General features: G+C 31.3%; 1 protein-coding gene across 1 annotated transcript; it reads right to left on the reverse strand.

Annotated features, from left to right (window-relative positions):
• Positions 1-7,600: 7,600 nt before the first annotated feature.
• LOC146908522 (uncharacterized) lies at positions 7,601-9,912 on the reverse strand. Its single transcript, XM_085727858.1, has 3 exons — positions 9,621-9,912; positions 9,177-9,259; positions 7,601-9,029 (listed from the first exon to the last, which is right to left on the reverse strand). The coding sequence occupies exons 1-3, from the start codon at positions 9,878-9,880 to the stop codon at positions 7,705-7,707; spliced, it is 1,668 nt and encodes a 555-aa protein (XP_085583984.1). The 5' UTR covers positions 9,881-9,912; the 3' UTR covers positions 7,601-7,704.
• Between the last annotated feature and the right edge of the window lie 2,802 nt (positions 9,913-12,714).

The following is a 12,714-nucleotide window of genomic DNA, read 5'->3' on the forward strand; positions in this document are numbered from 1 at the left end:
CAATGCAGCTCCTTATTCAAGCAATTCAAAGAACTCAAGATATGTATTCATAATATATGTTTTCTTAAGTCTAAGATTTCATGCATTTAAGATAATCACCAAAATCACATGTTGGCTTTTTTTATGGACTGGACATTAATATAAAAGTGTCTAAATTAGATACTTGGCACATGAATTTCTTTTAACCATGCAGCGAGTCATAAGCTCATCTGAGTCATTAAGAAAAACCGATCATTGAACTAAACTTTTAAGTCACAAATTTTTATAAATGATTCTATCATGCATTTGTAATTTTAGGAGCATCCAGTCATTTATAACATAACATTACATATTTGCAAATAATATAAAGTTTTTAAATGATTTACTTTTTGGTCGAGTTTCCTTACTTTGAGATTCATGAACAAAACATATTTCTCTTTCTCGGAAACCTCTTTCCCCTTACGATGAGGAATTTCAAGCACAAATAAGCATAACCTTTTGAAGTAGGTAGATCATTAGTAGCTTTATCTTCTTCTCCCCTTTCTAATTACTTTACAAGAGATTTTGTCTCCTCGTCATTGGAAAAGTCTTATTTTTGAACTTAACTCCTTTAATGGCATAGTTAATGTCATTTTCCATATCACTTGGAACAATTTCCTTTCCATCAAACCCGAGTTCACTCATGATATTTGCAACATCTACTCTAACTTTTTCAATTGCTTGAGTAGTAGGAGGTTGATTGGATCCTTCACCAATCTTAGAAGTCAGGAGTAATCTGAGATTCAAATTTACCCTAATCTTACTTCATCCTATTTTTTTTTTTTTGGAAATTCCTCTAATATCAATCTAAACATCAGTTTAATTTTTATCTTTAGACGCAACTATCTCATCAGCTTTTGATTCTTTCTTCTGTTTAGATTAACCTTTAATGTCAATCTTTTCTCCATCGTCAGTAAGATGATAGTCTTGAAAACTTTCCTTCATATAGGTTATTTCTTATTTTCTTCTTATTTTCCTTTAAACACTTTGCAAGCTTCCTTTAGCTCCTGAGGTTCAAAGATCCTTATTGTCATCAAAAATTTGATAATCCTTCTATAATATTTTACTTTTTTCATAGGCACCTTGCAATGAAGATAAGTGTGATCGGCATTCCATAAGAAGTCATCTTGTTCTTTTTGGTGGCTTCAACCTTATGTTGCATAATCATGTAGTTGAGATTGAGAGACAATTTGTTGAGAAGAAGGATAGATGGTTCATAGGTCTAACATCAATGACATTTTCAAACACTTTCATACTTGGAAGTTGGAAGTATAGAGTGAAGGTAAATGTGTGGAATCTTATGTAGATACTTTAGATGGGAGGACTTGCTTTTCTCCTTGTTTTTCTTACAAGCTTACAAATTTAGCAAGTGTACTAACTTATATCGAAGTAATAATTTAATTCGTATCCACATGGACTGTTCTAATCTCTACTTGGCAATTTCATTAATATTCAAGATGTATGTAAATAGGGGGTTGCCTTAGACAAATTGGTTTTGGTTGCAATGATAAATAAATAACTGAAAAATAAACTTGGTTTTGAAATACGTTAAGGGAAAGGATTAGATCTTTCGAATCATCTGTCCATTACTCATTAGTAATCTGCACCTAAATCATACAAATGTTATTCAGTTTACGACAATTAACAAAATAGCTCAGGTCGATCCCTTGACTCAGAGCCCTCTTCTCTGATTATAATTCCCTAATTCCTTAGGTGAACCTATAATCATCAAAGGTTTTATGTCCGTTAATTTTACAATCACAACCTAACAATTTTCTATCCCTAGATCATCCGTTAAGTTGAACAATATAAATAGGTCTGAGTTATAAGTTGGTGTCAGCAGTCCTATAATCTCTAAGATCAATTATATTGGATCATAATCATAAAAGCATTACACACAATTTATACTAAATAAACTGAAATAACATTCATAATAATTCAGAGTTACAGATTGCATGATCATGAGCTAGAACAGAATCATATATGACCTAATCAATAGAAAGTTAGCTAATCATATCCATGAGAATAAACAAACAAGACAAAAGGAAAATACTCATGAATTTCTTGGTCTCCTCTCCTATTGTTATTTTCCCACTGATGTGTGTAGCTCGTTCTCCACCTTTTTCCCAAAACGTCTCCAAATGTGATCCAGCCTTCTCCAAAACGTCAATCTTTTTGTGCCACAGCGTGAATAATATCCTCTAGTGATGTGTCATGGCTTATATGCTATTTCTCCCTTCTTTGTGCCGTTTTCCTTCTCTCGGGTCAACACCATCATTTGGTCAAAGCCCAATTCTTCTTTTAATCATCCATCACTCCCTTTATTTCCAGCGCACCTCCTCTAAATGTGTTGCCCTTCTTTCATTTTTAAATGCCAAAAGTGTACCTATGCCAGTATGATAAATGTTTCTTTGCCCACTTTTCATTCAAAACATGTTTCTTATGTACTTTTGATGTACCACTAACCAATGATGATAATAATAATACACCACTAGACTCAATAAATTAAAAACGACAATTTATTTAAAATAACTTTAAATTAAATACTAAACTAATAATAATAGACTAAAAACTTAATCAAAAAGACTCTAAAAACAGTGTATGACTGACTGTCATCACAAACTCATTGACCAAATCACTTATGTTAATCATGAGCTTTCTAAAACTAAGATATAGTATAGATTATAAATCCAACCCAAAAAAATCAAGTATCCCTTTATATATAGTATAGATTATATTGTTGGTAAAAGATAAACATAGCCAAATTTTTTTTTTTTTAATAAGAAACATAGTTTATTACTATTTAAAAGTCATAAACATCTAGGCATATATTTATAATGAGAGATTAGACACTTTAGTCACTGAATAGGAAATGAGTCGTCACTTTAGTCCCTGAATGCAGATAAATTGCAAAATAGTCCTTCAATATAGACTGTGTTAGTCAATTTAGTATGTAGACTCCGTTCGTCACTTTAGTCCCTGAAGTTGACCAACAGAGTCTACATTCAGGGACTGTTTTGCAATTTCTCTGCATTCAGGGGTTAAAGTGACTATTTCTTTCCCATTCAGAGACTAAAGTGACTAATTCCCCTATTTATAATTTACACGCGGAGCAGTCTTAATGATAGTAATATAAAGGGAATACATGAATTTTTTGGGCTGGATTTTTCATTATTCCAATTATACCCTTAAACAAATTTGCTTTCAAATGTTATATTATTTACGCTATTGAAAAATATAAGAAATTTTTATTATACCTGTGATATTGTTGATAAAAGATAAATATAGTTTGTTACTATTTAAAAGTCGCAAACATCTATACATAAAAAAAAAACATTGCTTATTATTTACACGCGTTTCAGTTAATAAAAGCAGTCAGATGAGCATGGAGTGTATGTCTGAAGCCAGCAACCATAAATATTTATAACTTGAGGGTGCGGTTGTCCCAAATTAGTTACACCTAGTTCTGTCCCAATATTTTTGCATTCTTATCCTTTTATCTTTATTATTTTATAAATATTTTGGTATAGCTAAAAAACCCAAAACAATTTTACCTATTAGAGAATTTAGAGAACCCACAATTGAGGGATAAAGTTCGTCCATCAAAGTCAATCGTTTGAAGCAAACGGTTCACAGTTGAAGAAACTCATCTCAACCTCGATCAATCCATCAACCATTGAATTCTTATTAATTCTATGTAAGGTTATGATTTTCTATACTTTGAATATAGACTAAAGATCCAATTCACTAGTGACTCATTCGGTATTGACAAAAAAAAAATACCCAAACTAATCACCTATATTTTTTCTATAGAATAATCACAAATATTTTCAAAGAGAGACAAACTAGTTCTTTTATTAATTTTGACCTTTTAGTTGATATCGTGTCCGATAAAGCTGATGATGGTTTATTACATATGCCCCAAATTTCCCTCTCATTTTTTTATGTAGAAATTAGCTACTACTAAAAAGACCCAAATTAATCTCACACAACTCTGGGTCAAATAAGCTCCTCATGTGATATAGCTCTCATTGTATTTATTATTATTATTACTCCCTCCGTTTCAAAATTAGTGTCATTTTAGCTAAAAAAATTTGTTTCAAAATGAATGTCACTTTACATTTCCAATACAACTTTAATTTTTTTCTTCCAACTTTACCCTCTCCAATTTCTCTCTCACACAATTTTCAATGCAACTTTAAGTTTGTTTTTTTCTTATAAAGTAAGGGCAGTTTAGTAAAAGTGTTATGTCTAATGATTATTTCATTTCATTCTTTAATCTGTGTGCAATTGGCTAAAGCGACACTCATTTTGAAACGGAGGGAGTATTATTCATCCTAAAACACTTAATATTAATGTCACTATCGTAGCTACCTATGCATGAATAAACTGCCCCATATGCATATTACATTAATTGGGCAATTTATATGGTACAATTTGTATTTTGTATTCAATTTAGATTATATTTAGATGGAACAGTTTGTAAGCAGTGATATGTACACAAAGTAACTTACATGTGTTCATTTCTAATCATCGAAGAACAAATTGTATCCTATGATAGTGACATTAATGTAACCCTTCCAATACTTATTGTATGTACACAAAAGTTTGTTCAAAATTGACTAATTTAAATGTTTAAATTTGTTCAAAAGGTTTCCTGTTAACAAAGAATGAGAGAGTAAGTCTGAAAAACACAACGAACAACTTCTTTTAAGGTTTCCAGTTTGCTAATTTGTACCGGGAAACTCATCCTAACATTTTCGGTTTACCTTTTTTCTTCTTCTTTTTCCAGATAGTAATTTTATAGATTTCTAGTTTGCTAATTTATTGTTGAAAACTTATGCTAACATTTCCAGTTTGTAAATTACACTGAAAACTCCTACTAACGTTTCTGGTTTTGATTTTTGTTTTATTTTTTATTTTAATTTGTTAATATTTTTTTAGTTTGTTAATTGGGTTTTTCCGATTTATTTTATTTTTTTAAAAAGGTAAAGTTAATTTGAGTTTTCCAAAGTTTTTTAACACCCACCAGAAACAAACCGAAAATCTTTTTACATGCCGAAACTTATCCAGAGTTTGGAAAGGTTAAAAATGAGTATGAAAAATAAAAGTGTAAAAAGTTAAATTGCACAAAGAGTAAAATTGGTATTTTTACTGGTTTGTATGGACAGAGGTACAAATGTAGAAGTGGAGGGTAAAATTTTCAAATTATTTTACTAATGAGAAGCCAAAGGGGATTGAGAGAGTAGAAATAAATAAGCATGGATTTATCTTGACCTAAAAAAGTGAGGGATTAATTTGAGCCTCTTTAGTAGCTAATTTTGATTTTTTTTTTAACAAAAGTGTGAGGGACTATAATTTTGCCCAAAAATGTTATGCGTCAACAATTTTTTCCAAGGTGACATCAGTAACCAATATGTTAGCCACCAATCGGCCAAATATGACTCAAAATTAATAGAGTGACTACTTTGTCCTCATGACAAATTTAAGACCTATTAATTTGTGTATTATTTTTTGTCAGAGACTAAATTAAGACGCTAACAAGTTGTGAGATATCATATTGATTTTGGTCTTGATTATAGTAATAAGGTCTGGATTAAATTTAAAATGATTCTATCTTTACTATTGAATGTACAAATTCCATGTATTCAATTGTGATGAAAGAAATCAACAGTAACACAACACCAAATTGGTTCTTCTTATTTACCCTCAACTCCACTTCAAGGTGTCATCTTTTTTCTAATAACCATGGCAAACACATTCTCTAGGATTCTCCAATCCCACCCCCAAAAAAAACTGACTTTTCAAACTTACAATTACAAGAGAAAAATAAAATAAAATAAAATGACAGGTTTATTAATAATGGTTTGCACATGAGATATATGCAGTGTCATGAGAGTATCTTTTAAAGCTCAACGCTCAACGATGGTGATAGCATACTGTCAATGTCATGCATCTCATTCTTACCCATGCTTTATGCATTTTTTTCACAACTTCTATGATTGCTAAGTTTAAGGGAAAAAACTAAACACTATTAAAAGATATAAAAAATTAGCAATAAATTATTTTTAAAAATAACATAAAATATGTTTTGTTTTTCTTTCCAAAAACAAACTTATCTTATATCATTAATAAAATAAAATATGTCTAAATTTCTCTAATTATGATAAATAGAATGAAATAAATTTCAAATAGAGACAAGCTATAAGTCCAAAAAATTACTACTATTTTGTTCCTTCACCACTACAAGGAAATAAAGCCAAGATCATGCACAATGAGAGGCTTTGAAAGGCTCAACTGGCTGATAGTTACTGTATACTGTGAGGGCCACACCCAAAAATGGAAATTGACATTAATGCACCTTAGACACTCATGAAAACTTTCTCTATTTGGTAACCTCCAACATCCCCCGACCCCCACTATGACCTAGAATAGGACACTGTTTCAGCATAACTTGGACCCCACTTTGTAAGAGTAAAAATAAATACTCCTCCCTCCGTCCCGGTTTAAGTGACCCATTTCCTAAAAAAAAGTGTCCCAAAATAACTGACCCATTTTACTTTTCAACACTATTTTTCCAATTTTAACCCTTATAAATGCTTTTAACTCAATCATTACATGGAAAGAAAAATTTAGATTTGTTGCTCCCCATGCAAACTTTTCGTAGGGGCACCCAACAGGAGCCGTAAAGCATTTAATGTAAAGGCACATGAAACTACAACAAGGTACTAGTACTGTACATGAGTAAGTTTCACCTGTAAAATATGAAGAGACGTTTAAAATAGAATAAATAAAGGTAACTCATTTCCTGCTTATGGAGTACTTGTAAAAAAAAGGAAAAACTAATTACAGAACCATGTCTACTAAACTAGTCATTGATAGTGTTGAAGATGATTTTGAAGTAGAAAGAGTGGAAGATTCTGTAGAGTTGGAGAATGATGCACAAGAATATGACTTTGAAGATCAAAAAGTGAAAGACTCTCAAGATTTAGGGAGAGATGCAAATGAAGATGGCCTTGAAGTAGAAAGAGTAGAAGACTCTTTAGATATGGAAAGCGATTCAAATGAAGATGGTATTGAAGTAGAAAGAGTAGAAGACTCTTTAGATATGGAGAGTGATACAGATGATGATGGTATTGAGAATAATAACATAGCAAGGTTGCCTGCACATCATGATTTTGATTTGAATTTGCCTGCACATCATGATTTTGATTTGAATGATTTGCCGATGGAAGATGAAGGTTTAGAAGAAAGAGACTTGCATGAGGAAGAAGATGAAGGTTTAGAAGAAATTCAATTGCATGAGGAAGAAGATGAAGGTTTAGAAGAAATTCACTTGCATGAGGAAGAAATCAAAGAAGAGGTGAAGAACATGTTGAACATTTACGTTCCAAGTTTTTTTTAAGGTTGAAGTTTATGCTTTTTATTTTGCTTAGTATATGCTGAAATCGTAACTGGAGTTGGAATCTATCGTTAACGGTTCTGTTTTGTAGTTTGTCAGGCATGTACTGGAGTATGGTTTATGGTTTTCTTTATGTATTGGAATATTAAATGTGCAGCACAAGAGTATTCATTTTTATAATTCAAGTAAATGAGAAGATTAACATAAAATTTTGAAAAGATAAACATTCATAGTTGCAGTAGCGACAAGGGAAAGTAGCAATAAGGGAAAAGATTAACATAAAATTACTCTAAATACTTAAGTACATCCTCCACTAATGTTGCATCACATTTCAATCGGGTAGGAAGCTTTCCTTGACGTTCCAATTTTTTCTTCTTTAAATGCTGGAGTTTGTACTTGTTGCTACCTCCTTTCTTCATGATCTCAATCATACACGACTGCAGAGTTAGAAAAATTCGATTTGACTTCACTGTTGAAAATGCTTCAAATGAATTTTCAACTGCTTTCACAAGTTCATCAATAGAATTAGGCGCCTCCTTATGTTGCAAGGATTGAATAGCATTAAAAAAACCAAGATCTAAAACATTTAAATCTGGAGAGTTTGCCGGTTGACACATCAAACGTATATCAAATCCATCTTGTGAAGCCACTCGACGAAAGTCCTCATCATTAATATCAATGTGTGTTCTTGCATTATCTTGTTGAATAAATATGGGAAAACCTCTTTCCTCTATTGGCCATATTTCCTTCATGGCAGGTACAACTTTATCGATCATGAATGACTTAATAATTGGTCTAGTAACGGAAGTTATTGGTTTGGTTTCTAGAGTTCCGGATGCTCTATTAACACTATTCCTTTTAGCCGGCTCTTGTGTGACCAAGGGAAATACACCAATTTTTCCAGAAAATATTTCACGTTTCTGTGCATCAAACCTTGGGCGAGCTACAACAGTTAAGAACATAACTTTTTCAATAAAATTTTTACTTTTACAAGCGCGTATTGGATCTTCTTCATCCGGTAGCAAATAGTAATTCTCGGACTTTTTTGTCCTATAAAACCACTTCTCATCTATATGAACCATGTTATACATCCCTACAAAAGTTGGATCATGTGGCAGACTAGTAGGGTCAAGCATTGATAGACAAAATTGCAATCTAGCTCTTTTGTTCTCTTCCTTCAAATAAGGCTTTATAGCATTTGAATGCCTTCTTATAACACCCGACTTTAGAGCCCTATGCAAAGTGCTCTTACTCACATTCAATGCATAAGAAGTAGATCTAACAGATGTCCTTTTATGCAAAGGGATATCACGAATTCCATCGAAATCAATTTGAGTTTTCCTGCGACCACAATTTTTTCTTTTATGGGACACATTGACATGAACACCACTCTCTTTTCCTCGTTTCCAAATACGCTGAATAGTACTTCTTGAAACTCCAAAGTGTGACCCCACCATATCAAGTGTCCCTTTTATAAGTCTTCCCTCAAAACTCCTACCTAAAACAACATTAAATATTGCCATTCTATTCTCATTCAACAAATTTCTGGAACTTCTTCTTGGTGCTTCCAAAACTTGCGAACTTGTCACATCATTGGCACTAATTTCTCCTGCAAATAATAAAATAATTATACTAGTTTTTTTAACAAGAAACAAATAATTATAGCTGTCATTTACGAATACCATATAAATTAATTAATCATATAAATTATATAATTAATCATACTACTAGTAATTAATTATATATTTATACATACCCAAATGTGAATCTGATGCAGGCAATATCTCTTCTTGCTCATCGTAGAAATCACAAGTAATTGAATGCGATGAGGAATTTTGTGTAAATGAATTATCTGAATTATATATAAACATTACTAGTAGTGATAAAATATATAATAAAAAATTTGTTACGGTGCAGCTATTAAAAATAAAAATAAAAACGTTGAGTGTACATTTACAGGAATTTTATTTGTACATACCCAAATGTGAATTTGATGCAGACGATATCTCATCTACCTCATTGTTGAAGTCACAAGGAATTGAATGTGATGAATTTTGTGGAAATGAATCAGCTGAATTTTACACATTAAAAAAATAAAAATATGTAACAATATGGTGCAACTGGAGTATAATAAATAAACGGTAAGTGTGTCTATATATAACAAACACATACATAAATACAAGAATTCATCTATATATATATATACTTACTGGTGTTTGAATTTGATTGTTGCAATATTTCTTCTATCTGTGTATCATCTTCAATGAATGGCTCATCGTTTAAGTCAAAAGGTAAAGAATTTTTTGATGGACTTTGATTAAAACCAACACCTAATTCTTCAATACTAACATTCAGATCTGGTATGTAATATTGTTGTCTTTCTTGGTTGCTTTCACTAGAGCCAATATTTTCATTTAAATCTATTTCTCTTAGAGACATTTTTTTGAATTTGTTTTGCATATAGGATATGTATTGTTACCATTACAACTCATGGTTTTATAGAATTAAATTGGTGGGAAAATTATTTTGAAAATGAAAATTTGGCTAAATGGCGCAATAACAAATTTGGCTAAGGAAAAAATGGCCCAAGACAATATTGTACACATGCATAGCATTAATGATGGTATAGCATTAATGATGGTATATTTATCTAGGCAATTGGACTTCAATTAAATGCAACAGCAGGTTTTGTCTCGTTGAGGTTATTGAAACAAGAGAAACAAATCATTGCTTTTATAAGGGTAATTTGGTACAAATATTTTCTCTCTCTTTCATTTATACACTTTTCTTAATCTGTGTGAAAAACCAAAGTAGGTCACTTAAACCGGGACGGAGGGAGTACTATATTATATAAGTGACTTTATTGTCACGTGAGTATGTGACAACTCAGTTTGTTTACCCTTGTTTGTCTTTTTCAACTCTTCCTATTCCAACACCCTTTGTAGTAAATCTTTATTGTTAGGGCTTGTTTTGTTCGTAGTGCCGCAAGAGTTGGAAATTTTTTCAATTGGAATTAAAAGATGATTGTGATCAATGCAATTTTGATTTGCAAGCAAGGCACCACAAATATGTGCAAGTTGCAGCCACATGCCAAGGAGGGAGATTCTTATGATGATTCTCTTAAAAAGTATTATTTCAATTATTATTACCATGGAGGTTATGAGACAAAGGTGTTATGAAAATAATGCTCCATAATTTTTAACAATACTATTTTGTCATGATAGTTGATATACACCACATCAAGACCCTTTTTGAGATTGATTTTGTGTAGTGTAAAAATGATATATGGAACAAAGTTGCTCTATGTTTCATCAATACCTGAAGGCATGTACAAGTCTAAAAAAACGGCCTTCTTTATTTTTTGGCCATATTAGGAAGAAGTTGGTTTGAATATTGTTAGGATTAATGTTTTGGTATGATAATAGTTTCTATTCCTTCTATGTTTATTGTTGTCATGTACTTGGCTGACGTAGCTATTTGTGCTAGATTTATAATGTGGGCTATTTTAACATTTTGGTCATGTACAAACTTTGTTTTTCATCATTGAATGAAATTTGTTTATCGTAAAAACAAAAATAAAAATAAGAAACACAAGGAATTATATAATATAATTTATATACATTTCTTGAAGAAACATTCAATCATACAATGTGTTCAAGGCAGTGGCAAAACACATGGAGTAGCAAACACTGTTCAAAGAAAAAGTTGCATCTTACAAATTACAATGACTAACTCAAAAGGTGAATCTTAGTAAATCAAGGGACAAGGACACACACTCTATTACTTAGAGAAAAAGATATGTGGTTCTTTTATTTATGTTATGGTATTTATATATATTTCTCTTTCTATAGACGAAGAAAACTGATAGGTGTCTCTCAAAAAATAAAAATTCTCATCTAAAAAAATATAACTTCTCACATGAAGAATAAAAAAAGATACATTTAACAAATATATGGATATATCAATTGGAGCTTGAATAAAAATAGAAGGTAAGAGTGATGCACATGAAAGCCAAATAGAAAAAATGCTGAAGCCAGGGGGGTTGTACTTGCACCACTTTGTTGCTGAAATTAAAGACTTGTTGTTATGTGTATGGTTATATAATATTAGAGTTTAGCTTGTGTGGTTGGTCCCTCGAACCAAAAAGAAAATTACTCAAAACAGAACATGTGCTTTTCCTGATAAAGGGAAAAACATTATCCTCGTTTTCTTTCTGTTTTTTCTATTCACAAGGGCACACAAAGCTAATTTTGTGTTTCTAATTAATCAATACCTCTTGGTGGCTTTTAGGTGAGGTAATGTCTTATACCCTCTACTTCGACGACTACTCAAAACTTTTTCTTTTTTGAAGAACGACTACTCGAAACTTAAAAGCAGTTTAAAACAATTGTCATTCCTTCGCTTGTAAGTAGAGATTTATTGCATTATTATTCATTATAATTAAAACGGTGACCCAATCGATGTTGGTTCTACAATAAGATAAAGAAAATGATTATTTATAAGGACGAATCTTTTAAGAGACCATAGGTGCCATGGCACCTCCCAATTTTTCATTTTTCATTTTTTTATATAGAAAATTACTAAAATACTCTTGATATAATTTTATTTTACACACATAGTCTCTATGATATCCCCTCCATTTACACATGTAAACATTTAAGTAAAACTAGTTTTGATTCTCTAAGGTAAAGATAGGCATTTTAGTTGGTAGATAGTATATTTCGAGATTTAATTTTGCTTTGAAGTTGTTGCGGTAACATTTTTTGGATGAAATTATGTACGACTTTTATGGATTTCAATTATACTTTCTCCGTCCCATAATACATGACACAGTTGACCCTATTACGCATACCAATGCATAACTTTGAGCTTAAATATGTTGAATAATATATTAGAAAAAATTATGAAAATTTGGTATTTTAAAATACTCATCGAGACGAATCTAACGACATCTTATATGATACTCCCTCCGTTTCAAAATGAGTGTCGTTTTAGGTGTTTACACACATATTAAGAAATGCAATGATTAAGAGAAAGAGAATGGTTATTTTACCAAATTATCCTTATTACCTATTGGTTAGTTTTAAAAGTAATACTTTGGAAGTGGTGTGCAGAGTATTAATTGGAGGGTACAATTGAAAAGAAAAAGTTATTATTGCATCGGAAACTGAAAGCGACACTCATTTTGAAACAATTTTTTTTGGCTAAAGCGACACTCATTTTGAAACGGAGGGAGTATTATTTATCTTTGTATATAAGTAGAAAAATATGGTCAAAGTAAGTTAGGTCAAAAT

Source organism: Medicago sativa, chromosome 7 (genome assembly GCF_051527215.1).
Source record: "Medicago sativa cultivar Bolivia chromosome 7, Bolivia_mono, whole genome shotgun sequence".
NCBI classification, from domain to species: domain Eukaryota; kingdom Viridiplantae; phylum Streptophyta; class Magnoliopsida; order Fabales; family Fabaceae; genus Medicago; species Medicago sativa.

Coding starts and splice junctions, on each gene's coding strand:
- LOC146908522 (XM_085727858.1), bottom strand. CDS start 9,880: ATGCAAAACAAATTCAAAAAAATGTCTCTAAGAGAAATAGATTTAAAT. Junction 9,260..9,620: donor TCAAACACCAGTAAGTATAT/ATATATATAGAT, acceptor TAATTCATTTAC/ACAAAATTCCTCATCGCATT. Junction 9,030..9,176: donor TGCATCAGATTCACATTTGG/GTATGTATAAAT, acceptor TATTATTTGCAG/GAGAAATTAGTGCCAATGAT.